Here is a 22,692-nt window from a genome sequence, read left to right as displayed (position 1 = left end):
TCATCCAGTTTATTAAGTCGTTGAGACATGCTTGGATTTAAGTGAATTGATTAAATTGTTCAGGTTTTAATGACAAGTATAAGTTTGTGTCATCCGCATAGCTGTGGAAATTTACAGAGTGTGTCCTGATCCTTTTTCCTAGTGGAAGCATATATAATGAGAATAAAATTGGCCGAGCACAGAGCCCTGTGGAACACCTTGGTTAACTTTGGTGCGCACAGACTCATCATTAATTTGCACGAATGGAATTTATCTAACAAATATGATTTAAACCAGTTAAGGGCGGTTCCTTTAATGCTAATTAACTGTTGTAGCCTCTGTAATAAATGTGATGGTCACGAGTGTCGAATGCTGCACTGAGATCTAACAGAATGAGGACTGACACAAATCCCTGATCTGAAGCTATTAGAAGGTCATAAGCGACTTTTGCCAAGGCTGTCTCCGTGCTGTGAGTAACTCTAAACCCAGACTTAAAGTTATCATATACATTACTTTCCTGGAGAAACTCACACAGCTGATTTGCTACAACTTTTTCAAGAATTTTAGACAGGAAGGGGAGGTTGGATATCGGTTTGGATATCGGTCTGTAGTTGGCTAAAGCCTCATGGTCCAGGGGGGATTTAATGAGAAGGGGTTTGATTACAGCTAGTTTGAAGGACTGATGCTATTGATAATGACAGGTTGATTGTGTTCAGTAAAGTACTATCAATTAGGGGCAGAATTTCTTTAAGTAATTTTGTAGGAATGGGATCTAAGATACAGGTTGTTTGTTTAGAACATGAATTTATTTTGGTCAGCTGATCAAAGTTGATCTGAAAAATTACTGTTACCACTGTATCAGTTAAGTGGAAACACGCTACTGTCCCTGATATTATAGACTCTGAAATCTGTTTTGCTCATGTGAATTACAATTTTGTGCTCTTTTCAAAATTTCATAAAAGCTCAGCAGCTCCGTTCTCAGGTTCCCTGAAATTGAAAACAATAGCATTATCACACGCAATTACTTTGGTCTTGTTCAAAGAAAAATAAGTATTTTGTTGATAAAAGATTCATCAACTCACCTTGGTTCAGTGTGGTCCTGCAGTTCAACATTGCAGGTTTCAGGCAGTAGAAAACAGAAACCTCCAGCAGCAATGGGGATGGTGCCGTATATTAGCATGGGGATGGTGTAATGGTAGACGTCCAGGAGTCTGACCAGTGGAGCCAGGATTCCCCCCACACGAGCACACATGGAGTTCAGACCTACACCATTCTGCCTACAAGTAAAGATAATGGGCTCATCAGCTATCTCAAGAAATATAAGCAACAGAGGAAGTGTTTGCCACCATGACTTATTACTGATTTGAAATTTTATATTTGGAACAATACCTACCTCACAACAGTGGGGTACAGTTCTGCTGCATAAACAAAGATTATGGAGAAAGAGGCAGTTGCTGCAAATTTTCCAAGAACAGCTAAGGCTGTTACAACTTGAGGAAGATCTGAAGGAAAAACGCATTTCAAGCGCATATAAATTACATTATCAGGTCAGTATATAATCCAGACTATTTTAAACAACCGTTTACCTTTTGGAATCACAAGTGTCCCAAGACAAGCACAACCTGCAAAGATCAACACCCCAGCTAGACTAATCCTCCTCCCAAAGTGCTGGATGAGTGGTAAAGAGCCCAGATATGCAGGAACTTCTACGAGACCAAAGATGAACTGCGTGAGGTAGATATCCAGACCAAAGTTGCCGACATTCAGGCTCAGTCCATAGTACATCAGACTAGTTGCAAACCTATCAAGGAGGGGAGGGGGGAAGGGGGGGGACATGTCTTCAGCAATCACGATAAAAAATTTAATTTATTAGAATAAGCGGTTCACTGGGTTGCTACAGGGGGCTCACTGAGACCCCTAGTGGCCATAGCATAAGATGCATGTAGTGACAGTATCTGTATATGTTATTATAACTCAGAACTACAGATGAATTGCAATCTTACTTTTTGCAAACTTATGACTGCTAGGATCATGGAGCTTACTTGCCAAATAAAGTATTCCAGACATCGCTCTTCCGTGCCACTCTTCCCAGCTATTCCTTAGGATTCTGAATCATTCCCAGACTAGGTGGAATATGTAATCCCTCCAGCGAGTTCTTGGTCTACCCGAGGGTCTTCTCCCATTTGGGTATGACTGGTAAACCTACGACGTAAGGTGCCCAAGAAGCATCAGATCACTTTTTATGATCTTTTATTACTTGTAAAAGTATTGAAAATCAAGCTCTTGCATTATTTCAGACAGACAATGCTTCCCTTTAGGCTTATTTAAGCTTAATCGTAGATATTTATGTAGAAGCAGTGGGAGTCTTTGTGTACTCTGCGTTAATTTTGTCCGTATTTCTGCACTTCTTCTATCATCATAACCTATTTCGCTGTCAACCTGTTTGTTGTTGTCAGAAATGTCTCAAAATGAAGCCTTACATTACATTACATTTCATTTAGCTGACGCTTTTATCCAAAGCGACTTACAATAAGTGCATTCAACCCTGAGGGTACAAACCCAGAACAACAAGAATCAAGACAGTAAAATTTCTTCGAAATAAAGCAAAACTACAAAGTGCTATAAGTAAGTGCCATTTTAGTGCTACCAAAGTGTTAGTTTTCTAAAGTGGTTCGTTTTTTTTTTTTTTTTTATTCAAGGTACAGTCGGAAGAGGTGTGTTTTTAGTTTTCGGCGAAAGATGTGTAAACTTTCAGATGTCCGGATGTCGAGTGGGAGCTCATTCCACCATTTAGGAGCTAGGACAGCAAACAGTCGTGATTTTGATGAGTGTTTAGCTCGCAGTGAAGGAGCAACGAGTCGTTTAGCTGAAGCAGTGAAGAGTGAACGTGCTGGTGTGTAGTGTTTGACCATGTCCTGGATGTAAACTGGACCTGATCTGTTTACAGCATGGTATGCGAGTACTAGTGTTTTGAACCGGATGCGGGCAGCCACTGGTAGCCAGTGTAGGGAGCGGAGGAGCGGAGTAGTGCGAGTGAATTTAGGTTGGTTAAAAACCAGTCGAGCTGCTGCATTCTGGATGAGCTGCAAAGGTCGGATGGCAGTAGCAGGTAGACCTGCCAGGAGGGAGTTACAATAGTCGAGGCGTGAGATGACCAGGGCCTGGACCAGAACCTGCACCGCCTTCTGGGTGAGAAGGGGGCGTTCAAACTAGGCCAATGAGCAGATTGTGCTTGAAATAAACTCTCACCAGTTGAAGCTCATTACAAGAGCACGTTTTCTCAGGTAGGAGATCCTGAAGATGTCCAACATGTTTCCTCTTTTGGATGTTCCTGCAGCCTCCAGCTAAAGAATCAAGGTTTATATTTCAGTTAGTCTCTATTTACTTCAGTTTATTGTGCTTCATTGGGCTTAAGGTTGCTCACCCTCTCTACCAGGTCTTCTGGGCCCTTCCTCCCATTCACCTTAGCTGCCCTGCAGATTTCCTTTATAGCCTCCTTCTTCCTGCCCTGGGTGAGGAGCCAGCGAGCTGACTCTGGAAGAATCCTGGTGTACGTATAGATCCACGATCACAAACTAAAATATATACTTTTATAGTTTTAGAAAACAAGTATCGAATGTGGCATGTGAGGCAACTGACCAGTAAAATATTCCCAGAACAAGGACAAGAGGGCAGAAGAGCACCAGCTGCAGGATCCTCCAGTCACGGATCAGATAGGCAATGCCAGACATCATCATCAGTCCAAGAGGAACTGCAGACTGGTTGATGATGGTACAAAGAGCAAACTTGGAAGAATCACTCCATTCTCCACCTTCAGAGCAGAAGGACAGATGAGAAAGAAAAGGCATCATTCACAATTTCCTATTTTATGCTTGTTTTGCACGTGTGTTTGTGCAAGTTATCATTTACTTATGAAACAGTGTTTTGCAATGTCACTTCAAACACTGCTCATACTTTCAGTAAAATGTGATCAGATGAATAGATAAACAAAAGTCCCAGGGGGTTATTTTCCTTGTACTAATTGTGCAGTAACTTGCAGCTTACATATATTACAACAATTATATACATATGATATCTTCATGTGTTCTGAGGATCAAGACAGTCGCCACAATATTTACTGCTCATTGCACATTAGCACTAATGCAGTCTACTTATACATTGATATTTAGAATTTTTGTTGTGGTGTTCATCAGATCAGTGGATTAAAGCCACAATTTTTAGAGTTTTCAAAGTATTTGACTGGTCCTGTGGTGTAGAAGTACCGAAATTACAAAATACAATGATGTTAGTGTTCGTGACTCTGATGAAGTATCAAGGCATTCAGTTGCTGTTTTTAACATTGTACCTACCTATGACAAAAGCATTAGTAATGATGCCTGCAATTGAGATACCACCTAAGAATCGGATAACGATGTAGACATAGATGTTGGGTGAGAAAGCACCAGCGACATTACACAGCAGTAGCTGAAGGAGCGAGAGGAGGACCACGAAGCGTCGACCAAACCTAGACAAAAATAAATAATAATAAAGAGCTGTTACACATCTTTCAAAGACATGAACTCTCCCATCCCTGCTGCATGTCTTCAAGCAGGTTTCCATACACAGCACTGACACAGTTTGAATCTCAGTCAGGTTTCAGTTGCATTTCATTTTCAATTTCGAATGGTACCTGTCAGCCATCAGCCCAAACACCAACGCTCCAACCAGGACACCGGCCATGTATATGGACTGTGAAACCTCAATGAGACTGCTCCTGTCACACACCAGATCAAACTGAAAACAGAAAATAGTATAAAAGTGGATATGTTAACTTGGAACTTTGCATCAGTGGTGACTCCATCATCAACTTTCTCAAGATACAGAGATATTAGGTTTTTAAATCTGCATGGTACTAGTCTGTCCAAATATTGCATAGGTATAAATCAGTTTATTATTTTTACATTACCCAATGATTATAATTCTGTGTGCCTACCTTGCACTGTACTTCACCCACTAGCTTATTCTAAATTATTAAGTTCAAGTAATATATATTGTTTTGTTCAGGAGTGTAAACAAGTTTCTCTTACATCTGTCACGATGCTGGAGGCACCTTTGGGTGTCTCGTATTCTGATCCATTCATGCATCCTGTTGTTGTGTTAATCCCAAATGCTTCAATCTTTTCCAAATCCCAATCCACAGGTGTGAACATTTCACAGCTCTCATACTTTCCATCTTTGTTCACAGGGATGGTGAGATTTATCTGTCTCTCCACAGTCAGGTTGGGTCCTTGATCCAAGATCCAGTCAGTGTTACAGTGATGAGGGAAGTTCATGCCTGTAAACACTTGTCCAATCATATCAAAAGCAATGAAAATGCTGGGAATACATAATGCAGCAACTAAACGCTTCTGAAATAAACCAAACTCTCCGATCTCCTTCAGGATCTGCCCGAAGCTGCTCATACTGTCGGCTGTACGTCCTCAGAGTGCAGCGTCGGAAATATACAGATTCTCATCCTGCAAGTTAATGTTTAAACTGACAATCACATTGTTTTTATGATCTGCCAGGTTCATGTCATGTAAGGATCCTTCAGGCATAAGTCCAGCTGTTGGGCAGCTGACCAGATCTGTGGCTTGGACCTGGTGTTTACAGTAAGACCTGAACTTTTGTCCCTTTATTAACGTCCTCTCTTTGATCATCAAAATGTATGAGAAGGGTAGAAGAGCTCAACATATTGTGGGAGGAAGAGGACAATGTGAACCATGATCACATGACTTTCTGCCAACAGATACTGTAAGTGTGATTCTCTTTATGATGTAATCTGTGCCATAATGCCACACATTGTGTAATAACAGGCAAGTATTCATGTTTGATCCAATCAGATGAAATCAAATCTACATGAGCTTTCCATTGGTTCAATTTCTAAATTTGAACTTCAGTATAATCACATATGATTCCAGTTCTCTTCACCCTATTTTGGACTTGAGTTTTCCTGCCTCTTACCAGCCTTACTTGGACTGTCATTACATGTATCATTAACTGGACGGTGATTAAAGTTCATACTTTTTATCTCAAACTTTGGCCTCCTGTGTGTTCTCTGTACATGAGTCTGAATAAAGTGACAGAACTTCAAAAACCAACAATAAAACTGAGTTCCGACAGATTATTAATAGTTTGGAAGTTAAACATGAAACATTATTACAATTCAACATGATTCGGTCGAAGTTTGTAAGGTATGTATTTGATTCAATGGTATACTCAATCAATCAATCATATTTTATTTGTATAGCCCATATTCACAAATGACAATTTGTTTCATAGGGCTTGAACAAGGTGTGACATCCTCTGCATTTATTCCTTAACAAGTGTAAGGAAAAACTACTAAAAAAAGCTTATAACAGGGTCAAAAGAACGTAGAAACCTCAGTGAGAGACTCATGTGAGGCATCCCTCTCCCAGGAAGGACAGAAGTGCAAAAGATGTCACGTGTAAAGGAGAACTTCAGCAAGATAAGGGTATTTGCTGCATTGATTAGAATAAACACTTTGTAGCATAATGGAAGGTCAATGAATTGATGGTTTACTGCAGTAATGGTCGATTATCTGAGGAGAAATATTATAGATGAAGCAGTCTTGGTGTAATCATAGTCCATGGTCAGCAGCCACCACCATCATTATCACAATTAGCCAGCATGTTACAGAATCCGCCATTACGATCAAGATGTCTGATACGCGACCCACAGATCATAATCCACGATGTGGCCGCAGCTGCGGCAGTGAATCTGCGGCCGTTAAGGCAATGGTACTCCGGGATAGAAGTCAAATCAGTTCCATTTATTGATGAGTGTTTCATTTCTTTAATGTGATCAGGATGGAGAAGAGGAAGGAGACGCTGGTATGAGATGCTCCGTTTGTCATGTGTCACCCAACATTCTAGACCTATAGCAGCATAACTAAGAGCAGGTCTAAGACATCCTGGACCAGTTCCAACTACACGCTTTACTGTAAAGGAAGGTTTTAAGCCTACCCTTAAATGTAAAGATGGTGTCTGCCTCCCGAACTGAAAGTGCAAGATGATTCCACAGGAGAGGGGCTTGATGGCGGAAAGTTCTGGCTCCTCCTCTTCTTTTAGAGACTTTAGGGACAACAGGTAAGCCTGAATTCTGGGAGCGCAGTGCTCTAGTGCAGAGGTCTTCAACAGGGGGTCCGCGGAGGTACTGCAGGGGGGTCGCGAAATCTTTGGTTGATTAGACCATTTTTTTAATTATTTTTTTTTCACGAATTTAAATGTCTTTCAATACAGATTAACATGCATCCAACATATTGTGAGGCTGATTTGACCCTCTGCCTGACAAGCTCCATCCATCCAAGATTAGACAAGTTGTGTGCTACCCATCAGGGTCCGACACCGCACTAATGTGGGAGTATGTGTGCCATCCACAGATAGCTTGAGGATTCACTGTCTCTTCTACATGTATGTTTAAAATAAAAACATGAATCTGTGAATTACCTTTATAGCTCAGTGTTGTGTGCAAGATGTACAGTGGGTACGGGAAGTATTCAGACCCCTTTAAATATTTAATTCTTTGTTTCATTGCAGCAATTTGCAAAAATCAAAAAAAGTTCATTTTATTTCTCATTAATGTACACTCAGCACCCCATCTTGACAGAAAAAAACAGAAAGGTAGAAATTTTTGCAAATGTATTAAAAAAGAAAAACTGAAATATCACATGGTCATGAGTATTCAGACCCTTTGCTCAGTATTGAGTAGAAGCACCCTTTTGAGCTAGTACAGCCATGAGTCTTCTTGCATGATGCAACAAGTTTTTCACACCTGCATTTGGGGATCCTCTGCCATTCTTCCTTGCAGATCCTCTCCAGTTCTGTCAGCTTGGATGGTGAACGTTGGTGGACAGCCATTTTCAGGTCTCTCCAGAGATGCTCAATTGGGTTTAGGTCAGGGCTCTGGCTGGGCCAGTCAAGAACGGTCACAGAGTTGTTCCGAAGCCACTTCTTTGTTATTTTAACTGTCTGCTTAGGGTCATTGCCTTGTTGGAAGGTGAACCTTCGTCCCAGTCTGAGGTCCAGAGCACTCTGGAAGAGGTTTGGTTCTGTGCTTGGCCGCATTCATCTTTCCTTCAAGGGGTCTTCACCGTTTTTCAGGCCATGGACCCCCAAACAGGTGGAGAGATGGAGCAGGGACCCCCTACTATATATATTGTATAAAATTGTGTTTTATATCAAACTGGGACTAGTGCCATGTATAAACATAACTACCCTGATATTGTGCATTCAATACTAAGCTATTCAAATATTACACGGGTTCATATATTCATTGTTTTTAATTTAAACATGTGCAAGGTACAGGGTGGCCATGCCACTGCCATTTACAAACATACAGTGGGTACGGAAAGTATTCAGACCCCTTTAAATGTTTCACTCTGTTTTATTGCAGCCATTTGCATTCTGGGAGCGCAGCGCTCTAGTGGGTTGATAAGGTACTCTCAGCTCTTTGAGGTATAATGGTGCCATATTATTAAGGGCCTTGAAGGTGGGGAGGAGAATTTAAATCCTATTCTAGATTTAACTGGAAGCCAGTGTAGCGAAGCTAACACAGGAGAAATGTGCTCTCTTTTCTTGGTTCTCTTCAGGACTCGTGCTGCAGCATTTTGGACAAGCTGCAGAGTCTCTAACGACTTACCGCTGGAGCCTGATAATAAGGAATTCAAATAATCAAGTCTGGATGTAACAAAGGCGTGGACTACTTTTCTGCATCTTTTTGAGAAGGAACATACCTTATTTTTTAGATATTTACCCAGTGGAAGAAGGCTGTCCTATAATTTGGTTTTAAGTGAGAATTAAAGGACAAATCGGGATCTAAGATCACTCTCAAGTTCCTGACTGTTTCATTGGAAGCAAGGGCAATGTCATCTAGTGCAGCTATATCATTAGATAATGTATCTCTAAGGTGTTTAGGGCCAAGTATTATATCCTCTGTTATATCTGAATTTAATAAGAGAAAATTGTGGGTCATCCATGTTTTTAAGTCCTTGAGACATGCTTGGAGTTTCGTTAATTGATTACATTGTTCAGGTTTTATTGACAAGTATAAGTGGGTGTCATCCGCATAGCAGTGGAAATTTACAGAGTGTGTCCTGATAATTTTTCCTAGTGGAAGCATATAAAATGAGAATAAAATTGGGCCGAGCACAGAGCCCTGTGGAACACCTTGGTTAACTTTGGTGCGCGCAGACTCATCATTAATTTGCACGAATGGAATTGATCTGACAAATATGATTTAAACCAGTTTAGTGTGGTTCCTTTAAAGCTAATTAACTGTTGTAGTCTCTGTAATAAAATGTGATGGTCACGAGTGTCGAATGCTTCACTAACATCTAGCAGAACGAGGACTGACACAAATCCCTGATCTGAAACTATTGGAGGGTCATTGGTGACTTTTGCTCTAAACCCCGACTTAAAGTTTTGATATACGTAACTTTCCTGGAGAAACTCACACAGCTGATTGGCTACAACTTTTTCAAGGATTTTAGACAGGAAGGGAAGGTTGGATATAGGTCTGTAGTTGGCTAAAGCCTCATGGTCCAGGGCAGATTTTTTGAGAAGGGGTTTGATCACAGCTAGTTTGAAGAACTGTGGTACATATTCTCATGATAATGACAGGTTAATTGTGTTCAGTAAAGTACTATCAGCTAGGGGCAGAATTTCGTTAAGTTATTTTATAGAATGGGATCTAAGATACAAGTTGTTGGTTTAGAACATGAGATTATTTTGGTCAGCTGATCAAAGTTGGTCTGACAAATTACTGTTACCACTCTATCAGTTAAGTGGAAAACACGCCATAGTTCCTGATATTATAAACTCTGAAATCTGTTTTGCTCATGTGAATTATAATTTTGTGCTCTTTTCTAAATTAAATTAAATCTCAGCAGCTCCATTCTCAGGTTCCCTGAAATTGAAAACAAGAGCATTATTACACACTATTACTTTGGTTTTGTTCAAAGAAAAATAAGTATTTTGTTGATAAAGGTTCATCAACTCACCTTGGTTCAGTGTGGTCCTGCAGTTCAACGTTGCAGGTTTCAGGCAGTAGTAAACAGAAACCTCCAGCAGCAATGGGGATGGTGCCGTATATTAGCATTGGGATGGTGTAATGGTAGACGTCCAGGAGACTGACCAATGGAGCCAGGATTCCCGCCACACGAGCACACATGGCGTTCAGACCTACACCATTCTGCCTACAAGTAAAGATAATGGGCTCATCAGCTATCTCAAGTAATATAAGTAAAAGAGGACCTGTTTGCCAACATGACTTATTACCGATTAGATATTTTATATTTGGGACAATACCTACCTCACAACAGTGGGGTATAGTTCTGCTGTGTAAACATAGACTATTGAGAAAGAGGTAGTTGCTGCAAATTTTCCAAGAACAGCTAAGGCTGTTACGACCTGAGGAAGATCTAAAGGAAAAACACATTTCAAACGCATATAAATTACATTATCAGGTCAGTATATGCTCCAGACTTTTGTATGTACACATTACCTTTTGGAATCACAAGTATCCCAAGACAAGTAAAACCTGCAAAGACCAGGACCCCAGCTAGACTTATCCTCCTCCCAAAGTGCTGGATGAGTGGTAAAGAGCCCAGACGTGCAGGGACTTCTACGAGACCAAAGATGAACTGCGTGAGGTAGATATCCAGACCAAAGTTTCCGACATTCAGGCTCAGTCCATAGTACATCAGACTAGTTGCAAACCTATCAAGGGGGGGGGGGACATGTCTTCAGCGATCACGAGAAAAACATTTTTTTATTAGAATATTAGCGGTTCACTGGGTTGCTGCAGGGGGCTCACTGAAACCCATAGTGGCCATAGCATAATATGCATGTGGTGACAGTATCAGTATATTTTATTATAACACAGAACCACTGATGAATTGCAATCTTACTTTTTGCAAACTTACGACTGCTAGGATCATGGAGGTAACTTGCCAAATAAAGCATTCCAGTCATCCCCCTTCCCAGCCACAGTTCCCAGCTATTCCTGAGGATTCTGAGTCATTCCCAGACTAGATGGAATATGTAATCCCTCCAGTGAGTTCTGGGTCTACCCGCGGGTCTTCTCCCATTTGAATATGACTGTAAACCAACGACGTAAGGTGCCTAAGAAGCATCAGACAACTTTTTATGGTCCTTAATGTACTTGTAAAAGTAATGAAAATTAAGCCCTTGCATTATGTCAGACAGCCAATGCTTCCGCTAGGGCTAATTTAAGCTTAATCGTAGATATTTATGTAGAAACAGTGGGAGTCTTTGTTCCCTACTCAGCGTTAATTTTGTCCATATTTCTGCATTTCTTCCATCATCATAACCTAATTCACCATCAACTTGTTTGTTGTTGTCAGAAATATCTGAAAATGAAGCCTTAAAGTTCAAACTAGGCCAATGAGCAGGTTGTGGTTGAAATAACTCTCACCAGTTGAAGCTCATTACAAGAGCACGTTTTCTCAGGTAGGAGATCCTGAAGATGTCCAACATGTTTCCTCTTTTGGATGTTCCTGCAGCTTCCAGCTAAAGAATCAAGGTTTATATTTCAGTTAGTATCTATTTACTTCAGTTTATTGTGCTTTATTGGGCTTGAGGTTGCTCACCCTCTCTACCAGGTCTTCTGGGACCTTCCTCCCATTCACCTTAGCTGCCCTGCAGATTTCCTTTATAGCCTCCTTCTTCTTGCCCTGGGTGAGGAGCCAGCGAGCTGACTCTGGAAGAATCCTGGTGGACGTATAGATCCACGATCACAAACTATAATATATACTTTTATTGTTTTCAAAAAAAAGTTATAATTGTGAAATGTGAGGCAACAGACCAGTAAAAGATTCCCAGAACAAGGACAAGAGGGCAGAAGAGCACCAGCTGCAGGATCCTCCAGTCACGGATCAGATACGCAATGCCAGACATCATCATCAGTCCAAGAGGAAATGTAGAGTGGCAGATGATGGTGCAGAGAGCAAACTTGGAAGAATCACTCCATTCTCCACCTTCAGAGCCAAAGGACAGATGAGAAAGAAAAGACACCATTCACAATTTCCTATTTTAGAGTATTTTAGAGTTTTCAAAGTATTTGACTGGTACTGTGCGGTAGAAGTACCAGAAATTACAATATCCAATGATTTTAGTGTTAGTGACTCTGATAAAGTATCAAGGCATTCAGTTTCTGTTTTAAACATTGTACCCACCTATGACAAATGCATTAGTAATGATGCCAGAAATTGAGATGCCACTTAAGAATTTGATAACGATGTAGACATAGATGTTGGGTGAGAAAGCAGCAGCGACACCACACAGCAGTAGCTGAAGGAGCGAGAGGAGGACCACGAAGCGTCGACCAAACCTACACAAAAATAAATAATAATAAAGAGCTGTTATACATTATTTTCAAACCCGAACTCTCCCATCCCTGCTGCACATCTTCAAGCAGGTTTCGAAAGACAGCGCAAACAAAATTTGAATCTCAGTCAGGTTTCAGTTGCAATTCATTTCCAATTTCAAATGGTACCTGTCAGCCATCAGCCCAAACACCAACGCTCCAACCAGGAGACCGGCCATGTATATGGATTGTGAAACCTCAATGAGACTGCTCCTGTCACACACCAGATCAAACTGAAAATAGAAAATAGTATAAAAGTAGATGTGTTAACTTGGACCTTTGCCTCAGTGGTGACTCCATCATCAACTCTATCTAGATACAGCGATTGTTAGGTTTTTAAATCTGCACAGTACGAGTCTGTCCAAATATTGCATAGGTATAAATCAGTTTATTATTTTTACACTACCAAATGATTATAATTCTGTCTGCGTATCTTGCACAGTACTTCACACACTAGCTTATTCTAAATTAATTAGTACCAGTAATATATATATTGTTTTGTTCTGGAGTGTAAACAAGTTTCTCTTACATCTGTCACGATGCTGGAGGCACCTTTGGGTGTCTCGTAATCGGATCCATTCATGCATCCTGTTGTTGTGTTAATCCCAAATGCTTCAATCTTTTCCAAATCCCAATCCACAGGTGTGAACATTTCACAGCTCTCATACTTTCCATCTTTGTTCACAGGGATGGTGAGATTTATCTGTCTCTCCACAGTCAGGTTGGGTCCTCGGTCCAAGATCCAGTCAGTGTTACAGTGATGAGGGAAGTTCATGCCTGTAAACACTTGTCCAATCACATCAAAAGCAACGAAAATGCTGGGAATACATAACGCAGCGACTAAACGCTTCTGAAATAAACCAAACTCTCCAATCTCCTTCAGGATCTCCCCAAAGCTGCTCATACTGTCGTCTGTACGTCCTCAGAGTGCAGCGTCGGAAATGTCCGGAGTCTCATCCTGAAAGTTAATGTTTAAACTGACAATAACATTGTTTTTATGACAGTCAGGTTCATGTCATGTAAGGATCCTTCAGGCATAAGTCCAGCTGTTGGGCAGCTGACCAGATCTGTGGCTTGGACCTGGTGTTTACAGTAAGACCTGAACTTTTGTCCCTTTATTAACGTCCTCTCTTTGATCAGCAAAATGTATGAGCATGGTAGAAGAGCTTAACATATTGTGGGAGGAAGAGGACTGTGAACCATGATCACATGACTTTCTGCCAACAGATACTGTAAGTGTGATTCTCTTTATGACGTAATCTGTGTCATAATGCCACACATTGTGTAGTAACAGGCAAGTATTCATGTATGATCCAATCGGATGAAAACAAATCTACATGAGCTTTCCATTTGATCAATTTCTAAATTTAAACTTCAGTATAATCACATATGATTCCAGTTCTCTTCACCCTATTTTGGACTTGATTTTCCCTGCCTCTTATCAGTTTTACACGGCTCTTCTTGGACTGTCATGTATTGTATGATAAGCTGGACTGGGAGTAAAGTTTTTACTTTTTATCTCAAACTTTGGCCTCCTGTGTGTTCTCTGCACGTGAGTCTGAATTAAGTGACAGAACTTCAAAAATAAACAATAAAACTGAGTTTCGACAGATTATTAATAGTTTGGAAGTTAAACGTGAAACATTATTACAATTCAACATGATTCAGTCAACATTTTTAAGTTAAGTATTTTATTAAATGAAATACTCAACAATCAATCAGTCAATCAAATTGTATTTGTATAGCCCGCAATCACAAATCACAATTTTTCTCATAGGGCTTGAACAAGGTGTGACATCCTTTGCATTTAACCCTCAAAAACTAAGGAACAACTACAAAAAAAAACCTTTATCAGGGTAAAAAGAACGTAGAAACCTCAGAGAGAGCCACATGTGAGGGATCCCTCTCCCAGGAAGGACAGAAGTGCAAAAGATGTCACATGTAAAGGAGAACTTAAGCAAGATAAGGGTATTTGCTGCATTGATAAGAACAAACACTTTGTTGCATAATGGAAAGTCAATGAATTGATGGATTATTATCAATAATGGTCAAGTATCTGAGGAGAAATATTATAGATCAAGCAGTCCTGTTGTAATCATAGTCTATGGCAGTGGCGATTTTAGGCTGAAATTTCTGGTGGGGCAATTTTGTATGACGTCATGTCTCCGTCACAAAAATAGAGGTAGCTGATTATTATAAGCAGTAGGACTATATAGACCAGTACGATATACTATGGGCTACATTTTGAGTACCAGCAGGGAGCAGAAATCCATTCAGTGTAGGAAATAGCTGGTGGGTAAGATTAACGATGTAAAAAACTGAATGTAGCAGACAAGTTTAGTTTTCACTGTAACATGTTACAGCACATCAACACCAATACTCTGAATAAAGAGCTTTAGGAGATGTAATGCTACATAAAAACAGCTGCTCTTAAAATGCAGATGTGACTTTACATACTCACGTTTCAGTTGATCACAGTAAATCTGTTACTGCAAAATAAGAATCTGTGTAGCATTGTCTAGTCAAATGGTTCGGCCAGTGAAAAAACTTCACATAACATTAGATATCTTACGTGGTGGAGCTTATTCTCCCGACACACAGTCTCCTGTCTCAGATTCATCATCATAAACTAACGCTTCTCTCTGACATAAGTATAACTTGGTGTCATCCGCATTGCAGTGGAAATTTACAGAGTGTGTCCTGATAATTGTCCTAGTGGAAGCGTATAAAATGAGAATAAAATTGGGCTGAGCACAGAGCCCTGTGGAACACCTTGGTTAATTTTGGTGCGCACAGACTCATCATTAATTTGGACAAATTGGAATCGATCTGACAAATATGATCTAAACCAGTTTCGGGCGGTCCTTTCATGCTTATCAACTGTTGTAGTCTCTGTAATAAAATGTGATGGTCACTTGTGTTGAATGCTGCACTAAGATCTAACAGAACGAGGACTGACACAAATCCCTGATCTGGAACTATTTGAGGGTCATTAGTGACTTTTGCCAAGGATGTCTCTGTGCTGATATTAACTCTGAACCCCGAATGAAAGTTTTGATATACATAACTTTCCTGGAGAAACTCACACAGCTGATGGCTACAACTTTTTCAAGGATTTTAGACAGGAAGGAGAGGTTGGATATCAGTCTGTAGTTGGCTAAAACCTCTAGGTCCAGGGCGGATTTTATGAGAAGGGCTTTGATTACAGCTAGTTTGAAGGACTGTGGTACATATCCTGATGATAATAACAGGTTGATTGTGTTCAGTAAAGTACTATCAATTAGGGGCAGAATTTCTTTGAGTAATTTTGTAGGAATGGGATCTGAGATACAAATTGTTGGTTTAGAACATGAGATTATTTTGGTCAGCTGATCAAAGTTGATCTGACAAATTACTGTTACCACTCTATCAGTTAAGTGGAAACACGCTACTGTCCCTGATATTTTCGACTCTGAAATCTGTTTTGCTCATGTGTATTATAATTTTGTGGTCTTTTCTAGATTCGATAAAATCTCAGCATTTCCATTTTCAGGTATCCTGAAATTGAAAACAAGAGCATTATTACACACTATTACTTTGGTCTTGTTCAAAGAAAAATAAGTATTTTGTTGATAAAAGGTTCATCAACTCACCTTGGTTCAGTGTGGTCCTGCAGTTCAACATTGCAGGTTTCAGGCAGTAGAAAACAGAAACCTCCAGCAGCAATGGGGATGGTGCCGTATATTAGCATTGGGATGGTGTAATGGTAGACGTCCAGGAGTCTGACCAGTGGAGCCAGGATTCCCCCCACACGAGCACACACGGAGTTCAGACCTACACCATTCTGCCTACCAGTAAAGATCATGGGCGTCTTAATTAATAAAAGCAAATGAGGCAATCTGACATAATACCAGATTTTAAATTTTACATTCGGGACAATACTTACCTCACAACAGTGGGGTATAGTTCTGCTGTGTAAACATAGACTATTGTGAAAGAGGCAGTTGTTGCAAATTTTCCAAGAACAGCTAAGGCTGTTACGACTTGAGGAAGATCTAAAGGAAAACACATTTCACACGCATATAAATTACATGATCTGGTCATTATATGCTCTTAACTGTTGTATGTACACATTACCTTTTGGAATCACAAGTGTCCCAAGACAAGCACAACCTGCAAAGATCAGCACCCCAGATTGACATATCCTCCTCCCAAAGTGCTGGATGAGTGGTAAAGAGCCCAGACATGCAGGAACTTCTGCTAGACCAAAGATGAACTGCGTGAGGTAGATATCCAGACCAAAGCTGCCGACATTCAGGCTCAGTCCATAATATGTCAGACTAGTTGCAAACCTATCGGGGGGGGGACATGTCTTCAGCGATCATGAGAAAAACATTTTTTTATTACAATATTAGCGGTTCACTGGGTTGCTGCAGGGGGCTCTTTGAAACCCCTAGTGGCCATAGCATAAGATGCCTGTCGTGACAGTATCTGTATATTTTTTTAGAACACAGAACCACTGATGAATTGCAATCTTACTTTTTGCAAACTTATGACTGCTAGGATCATGGAGGTAACTTGCCTAATGAAGTATTCCAGTAATCCCCCTTCCCAGCCACAGTTCCCAGCTATTCCTGAGGAGTCATTCCCAGACTAGGTGGAATATGTGATCCCTCCAGCTAGCTATTTTATTTTTAAATATTTGCCCGTTTCAGGTCAGAATATCTCATTCCCATTTTTGTATTACATGCTTATATTTTGAAAGTGAAGTTCCAGTAGAGATGCAGACTTCCTGTTATGAATCTTATGAGTCTTAGCGACCCTTCGAAAAGGCACAGGCTCTTACGATGTTGTTTGGGGGAAGTTTCAAATAAACATGAAAACATCAGTTGAAAGTCTGGACTATCTTTCATTGGATATGCTACAACTTTTTATGGTTCTTAATTTATTTGTAAAAGTAATGCAAATTAAGCCCTTGCATTTTGTCAGACAGCCAATGTTTCCCTTAAGGCTTATTTAAGCTTAATCGTAGATCTTTATGTTGAAGCAGTGGAAGTCTTTGTTCCCTGCTCTGCGTGCATTTTGTCCGTATTTGTGCACTTTTCCATCATCATAACCTATTCCACCATCGACATGCTTACTATTGTCGGAAATGTCTGAAAATTAAGCCTTAAAGTTCAAACTAGGCTAATGAGCAGGCTGTGGTTGAAATAACTCTCACCAGATGAAGCTCATTACAAAAGTACGTTTTCTCAGATAGGAGTTCCTGAAAATGTCCAACATGTTTCCTCTTTTGGATGTTCCTGCAGCCTCCAGCTAAAAAAATCAAGGTTTATATTTCAGTTAGTCTCTATTAACTTCAGTTTATTGTGCTTCATTGTGCTTGAGGTTGCTCACCCTCTCTACCAGGTCTTCTGGAACCTTCCTCCCATTCACCTTAGCAGCCTTACAGATTTCCTTTATGGCCTCCTTCTTCCTGCCCTGGGTGAGGAGCCAGCGAGCTGACTCTGGAAGAATCCTGGTGGACGTATAGATCCACGATCACAAACGAAAATATATACTTTCATTGTTTTTAGAAAACAAGTATTGAATTTGGCACAACGAGGCAACTGACCAGTAAAAGATTCCCAGAACAAGGACAAGAGGGCAGAAAAGGACCAGCTGCAGGATCCTCCAGTCACGGATCAGATAGGAAATGCCAGACAGCATCATCAGTCCAAGAGGAAATGTAGATTGGCAGATGAAGGAACAGAGAGCAAACTTGGAAGAATCACTCCATTCTCCACCTTCAGAGCAGAAGGACAGATGTGGCAGAAAAGGCATCATTCACAATTTCCTACTTTATGCTTCTTTTGCACAATTGTGTGTGTGTGTGTGTGTTCTCAAGTTATCATTTATTTATGAATCAATGTTTTGCATGGTCACTTCAAACACTGCTCATACTTTCAGTAAAATGTGATCAGGTGAATAGATAAACAAAAGTCCCAGGGTTTTGTTTCATTGTAATAATTACATGTATTACAACAATTCTATACATATGATATCTTCAGGTGTTCTGAGGATCAAGACAGTCGCCACAGAAATTACTGCTCTTTGAACACCAGCACTAATGCATTCTATACCTATACATTGATATTTAGAATTTTTGTTGTGGTGTTCATCAGATCAGGGGATTAAAGCCACAATCTTTAGAGTTTTCAAAGTATTTGACTGGTCCTGTGGGGTAGAAGTACCAGAAATTACTACATACAATGATTTTAGTGTTAGTGACTCCGATGAAGTAACAAGACATTCAGTTTTTGTTTTTTTAACATTGTACCTACCTATGACAAATGCATTAATAACGATGCCAGAATTTGCCATGCCACCTAAGAATTTGATAACGATGTAGACATAGATGTTGGGTGAGAAAGCAGCAGCGACACCACACAGCAGTAGCTGAAGGATCGAGAGGAGGACCACGAAGCGTCGACCAAACCTACACAAAAATAAATAACAATAAAGAGCTGTTACACATTTTTTTCCAACATGAACTCTCCCATCCCTGCTGCACATCCTAAAGCAGCGTTCTGTTTCCCCTGCTACCATCTGGGAGGAGATTCTGAAACATCCGTACCAGGACCACCAGGCTCTGGACAGCTTCCTGCCACAGGCTGTGAGGATCATAAACTGCTTAATGATTTTCATACTGATGTAATTTTCAATATTTTTTGTCATAGTACCATATTTAAAAATCTCTGGATAAGCAAGGGGATTAGTTGCAGATGTACAGTGTAGAGTAAATACATCACAGATGAATATCTCATTCAAAAGGTTTCCATCAGGGGCGGCTCCTGGCATAGGCGAAATAGGCGGTTGCCTAGGGCGCAAAATGATGAGAGGGCAGCACAAGGGACTGATTTATCATGATGTGACACATGCAATATAAACCAATACATTCACATCAAAACATCATCTTCTAACCCCGGGGACGCACCGGAGATAGAAGCGCCACTAAAGCTGTACGCCTCCTTTCCGCGCCCATGTTAAATAATTGGGCTGTTCGCAACGGCAGCGTCGTGCCGGGAAGCTGGGGGAAGCGCCGCGGCCGGCTCGCGATCTGCAGCGTTGGTTTCGGGGTCTGTTGTATTTTTTTCACTCGCCGAGAGCAAATCGGGCCGGAAAACACACTGAAAATTGATATATTTTAAACGATATAAGTGATATATTATATACATGATTAAATATACATCCCATACTTTAGATTTCTCCGCTGTTCTCCTGGAGTTTCATTTCCCTGATTATTGCCGCCACATGATAAAAATGTCCCCATCTTCAATTATGTACTTAATCCCAGTGTTGGGAGTGTAACGCGTTACTGTAATTCCACTACTTTTAGCGGTAACAAGCTTGTAACAAAGTATTTTTTTACATCAAGTAATGCAGTTACAATTACTGAAATTTAAATGAGTTTGTTACTCGCGTTACTCTCTTTTGTGAAAAATGAACACTTGCAGACAAGAAGACAAGGTTGGATGTCAGACTATATTTTCACGGACGTTAAGGTTCTGCTACGGAGCCTCACTACGGAGTCCCTCTGGTACGGCCTCTGGTGACATCGGTAGATTTTTTTTACTAAACGAAATTAACGAATTGTTAATATGCAGCCTCAAATTAATTATTGCGTGGTAAGTTACCAGCAAGACGGAGACGAACGGATCCCAAAGCTCCATTACGCACACGATGCGCTTCTGTGCGCTTTGGAGAGGTTGTTTTGTTATTTAAAATAAACATTAATTCGTTAATTAAAAATAATTCCACCGATGTCACTACAGATATGATGTCTGAAATGGCAACAGAGTTTTTAGTGCTGTTGTGGCGATCTCAGGGCATTCATTCATTCATTCCAGGACACCGGCAGAGTTGTTTTCTCAAACATACTTTTAAGGCCGCCGTCATTTGCAATCTCCAGCAGCTGATCTTCTTCTTAACCAGACATGCTGGATTCACCTGGTTTGTTGACAAATGGGTCCGACAAATACCGTGCTGGTTTGTGTTCAGCGAAAAAGTGACGTGACCGAGACAAGCGTCTTGACATGCATAAAGCATGAGTCATAACGCAGAGGATCCGGTAATTTTTCAAAATAAAACGGTTTTATTTTGAAAAATTACCGGATAATAGATAAAACAGAAAACATGTAAAATAATGTTTATTCTTTCTGTGCGGCCCGGTACCAAATGACCCACAAATGGGCCTGTTGCCCTGTTGATTACAATAAATAGGTCTAAAAAATATGTTTATTGTGTTTGACTGTTCAGTACTGTTCATATTCATTACATTTAAAAAGCAGACATAAAAGTAACTTAAAAGTTACTTTCCCTAGTAACTAATTACTTTTTATAAACAGTAACTGGTGAGGTAATTCAATTACTTTTAAAAGAAGTGACCAGTAACTGTAACTAATTACTAATTTTCAGTAACTTGCCAAACACTGCTTAATCCACACATTTGTCAGTTGTGTCTAAACAGACAGAAACACACAAGCACATACTCTCTTGTGTGTGTGCGTGTGTGTGTGTGTGGGGGGGGGGTGGTAAGAGTCGAAGATGAGTGAAAAAAGGATTAAATTATCAGGTGCACAATTCAGAAAGCGCAGCAAAGTAGGGGAGGAGAAGAAAGAACAACATAGAGGTAGAATCACCCCGATTGCGGACATCATTAATGTTTATTTTTGTCGACATGACATGATATGCTGTCAGTACAGCTGATTTCAGACTTTTTTTATTTTTATTACATATTTTATTATTTTTTATAGCTTAGAATTTTGTCTGCCTGTGTGTGCATCTGTTAACAGTCCAAAAGTTGTTGGGGATGCATGACAATTTGCGTGTGTATGTTGTGGGGGGCGCCATTCTGAAATCCCGCCTAGGGCGCCAACATTGCCAGGGCCGGCCCTGGTTTCCATACACAGCACTGACACAGTTTGAATCTCAGTCAGGTTTCAGTTGCAATTCATTTCCAATTTCGAATGTTACCTGTCAGCCATCAGCCCAAAAACCAAAGCACCAACCAGGAAACCGGCCATGAATATGGACTGTGAAACCTCAACGAGACTGCTCCTGTCACACACCAGATCAAACTGAAAATAGAAAATAGTATAAAAGTAGATGTGTTAACTTGGACCTTTGCCTCAGTGGTGACTCCATCATCAACTCTATCTAGATACAGAGATTGTTAGGTTTTTAAATCTGCACGGTACAAGTCTGTCCAAATATTGCATAGGTATAAATCAGTTTATTATTTTTACATTACCAAATGATTATTATTGTGTCTGCCTATCTTGCACATTACTTCACACACTACCTTAGTCTAAATTAATTAGTACAAGTTATATATATTGTTTTGTTCAGGAGTGTAAACAAGTTTCTCTTACATCTGTCACGATGCTGGAGGCACCTTTGGGTGTCTCGTAATCGGATCCATTCATGCATCCTGTTGTTGTGTTAATCCCAAATGTTTCAATCTTTTCCAAATCCCAATCCACAGGTGTGAACATTTCACAGCTCTCATACTTTCCATCTTTGTTCACAGGGATGGTGAGATTTATCTGTCTCTCCACAGTCAGGTTGGGTCCTCTGTCCAAGATCCAGTCAGTGTTACAGTGATGAGGGAAGTTCATGCCTGTAAACACTTGTCCAAACTGTTCAAAAGCACAGAAAATGTTGGGAATACATAATGCAGCGATTAAACGCTTCTGAAATAAACCAAACTCTCCGATCTCCTTCAGGATCTCCCCAAAGCTGCTCATACTGTCGTCTGTACGTCCTCAGAGTGCAGCGTCGGAAATGTCCAGAGTCTCTTCCTGCAAGTTAATGTTTAAACTGACAATCACATTGTTTTTATGATCTGTCAGGTTCATGTCATGTAAGGATCCTTAAGGCATAAGTCCAGCTGTTGTGAAACTGACCAGATCTGTGGCTTGGACCTGGTGTTTAAAGTGAGACCTGAACTTTTGTCCCTTTATTAACGTCCTCTCTTTGATCAGCAAAATGTATGAGCATGGTAGAAGAGCTCAACATATTGTGGGAGGAAGAGGACAATGTGAACCATGATCACATGACTTTCTGCCAACAGATCATAATCATAATAGTCATAATGTGTAATAACAGGCAATTATTCATGTTTGATCCAATCAGATGAAAATAAATGTACATGAGCTTTCCATTTGTTCAATTTCTATATTTGAACTTCAGTATAATAATATATGATTCCAGTTCTCTTCAACCTATTTTGGACTTGAGTTTCCCTGCCTCTTACCAGCTTTACAT

General features: G+C 40.3%; 3 protein-coding genes across 3 annotated transcripts; all 3 read right to left on the bottom strand.

Annotated features, from left to right (window-relative positions):
• Positions 1–932: 932 nt before the first annotated feature.
• On the bottom strand, positions 933–5,420 carry LOC133027251 (solute carrier family 22 member 13-like). Its single transcript, XM_061094283.1, has 10 exons — positions 5,046–5,420; positions 4,649–4,752; positions 4,329–4,483; positions 3,619–3,790; positions 3,404–3,524; positions 3,229–3,323; positions 1,566–1,780; positions 1,373–1,481; positions 1,062–1,256; positions 933–966 (listed from the first exon to the last, which is right to left on the bottom strand). The coding sequence occupies exons 1-10, from the start codon at positions 5,418–5,420 to the stop codon at positions 933–935; spliced, it is 1,575 nt and encodes a 524-aa protein (XP_060950266.1).
• Positions 5,421–8,300: 2,880 nt separating this feature from the next.
• LOC133027019 (solute carrier family 22 member 13-like) lies at positions 8,301–13,397 on the bottom strand. Its single transcript, XM_061094024.1, has 10 exons — positions 12,935–13,397; positions 12,535–12,638; positions 12,215–12,369; positions 11,845–12,016; positions 11,630–11,750; positions 11,455–11,549; positions 10,522–10,736; positions 10,330–10,438; positions 10,019–10,213; positions 8,301–9,924 (listed from the first exon to the last, which is right to left on the bottom strand). Exons 1-10 carry the CDS (start codon positions 13,307–13,309, stop codon positions 9,894–9,896), a joined length of 1,572 nt encoding a protein of 523 aa, XP_060950007.1. The 5' UTR covers positions 13,310–13,397; the 3' UTR covers positions 8,301–9,893.
• Positions 13,398–15,881: 2,484 nt separating this feature from the next.
• Positions 15,882–22,172, bottom strand: LOC133027250 (solute carrier family 22 member 13-like). Its single transcript, XM_061094282.1, has 10 exons — positions 21,798–22,172; positions 21,400–21,503; positions 18,708–18,862; positions 17,999–18,170; positions 17,782–17,902; positions 17,606–17,700; positions 16,522–16,736; positions 16,331–16,439; positions 16,038–16,232; positions 15,882–15,942 (listed from the first exon to the last, which is right to left on the bottom strand). Exons 1-10 carry the CDS (start codon positions 22,170–22,172, stop codon positions 15,882–15,884), a joined length of 1,602 nt encoding a protein of 533 aa, XP_060950265.1.
• Positions 22,173–22,692: the final 520 nt, after the last annotated feature.

The sequence above is a fragment of the Limanda limanda genome, chromosome 20, assembly GCF_963576545.1.
Source record: "Limanda limanda chromosome 20, fLimLim1.1, whole genome shotgun sequence".
NCBI lineage: Eukaryota > Metazoa > Chordata > Actinopteri > Pleuronectiformes > Pleuronectidae > Limanda > Limanda limanda.
The sequence above is the reverse complement of the archived record's forward strand: the minus strand, read 5'-3'. Positions and strand labels throughout refer to the sequence as shown.

Coding starts and splice junctions, on each gene's coding strand:
- LOC133027019 (XM_061094024.1), bottom strand. CDS start 13,309: ATGAGCAGCTTTGGGGAGATCCTGAAGGAGATTGGAGAGTTTGGTTTA. Junction 12,370..12,534: donor TTTGGGCTGATGGCTGACAG/GTACCATTTGAA, acceptor ATTTTTGTGTAG/GTTTGGTCGACGCTTCGTGG. Junction 9,925..10,018: donor CAGGACCACACTGAACCAAG/GTGAGTTGATGA, acceptor TTTCAATTTCAG/GGAACCTGAGAATGGAGCTG.
- LOC133027251 (XM_061094283.1), bottom strand. CDS start 5,420: ATGAGCAGCTTCGGGCAGATCCTGAAGGAGATCGGAGAGTTTGGTTTA. Junction 4,484..4,648: donor TTTGGGCTGATGGCTGACAG/GTACCATTCGAA, acceptor ATTTTTGTCTAG/GTTTGGTCGACGCTTCGTGG. Junction 3,324..3,403: donor CAGAAGACCTGGTAGAGAGG/GTGAGCAACCTT, acceptor TTGATTCTTTAG/CTGGAGGCTGCAGGAACATC.
- LOC133027250 (XM_061094282.1), bottom strand. CDS start 22,172: ATGAGCAGCTTTGGGGAGATCCTGAAGGAGATCGGAGAGTTTGGTTTA. Junction 16,233..16,330: donor CTATACCCCACTGTTGTGAG/GTAAGTATTGTC, acceptor CTTTACTGGTAG/GCAGAATGGTGTAGGTCTGA. Junction 15,943..16,037: donor CAGGACCACACTGAACCAAG/GTGAGTTGATGA, acceptor TTTCAATTTCAG/GATACCTGAAAATGGAAATG.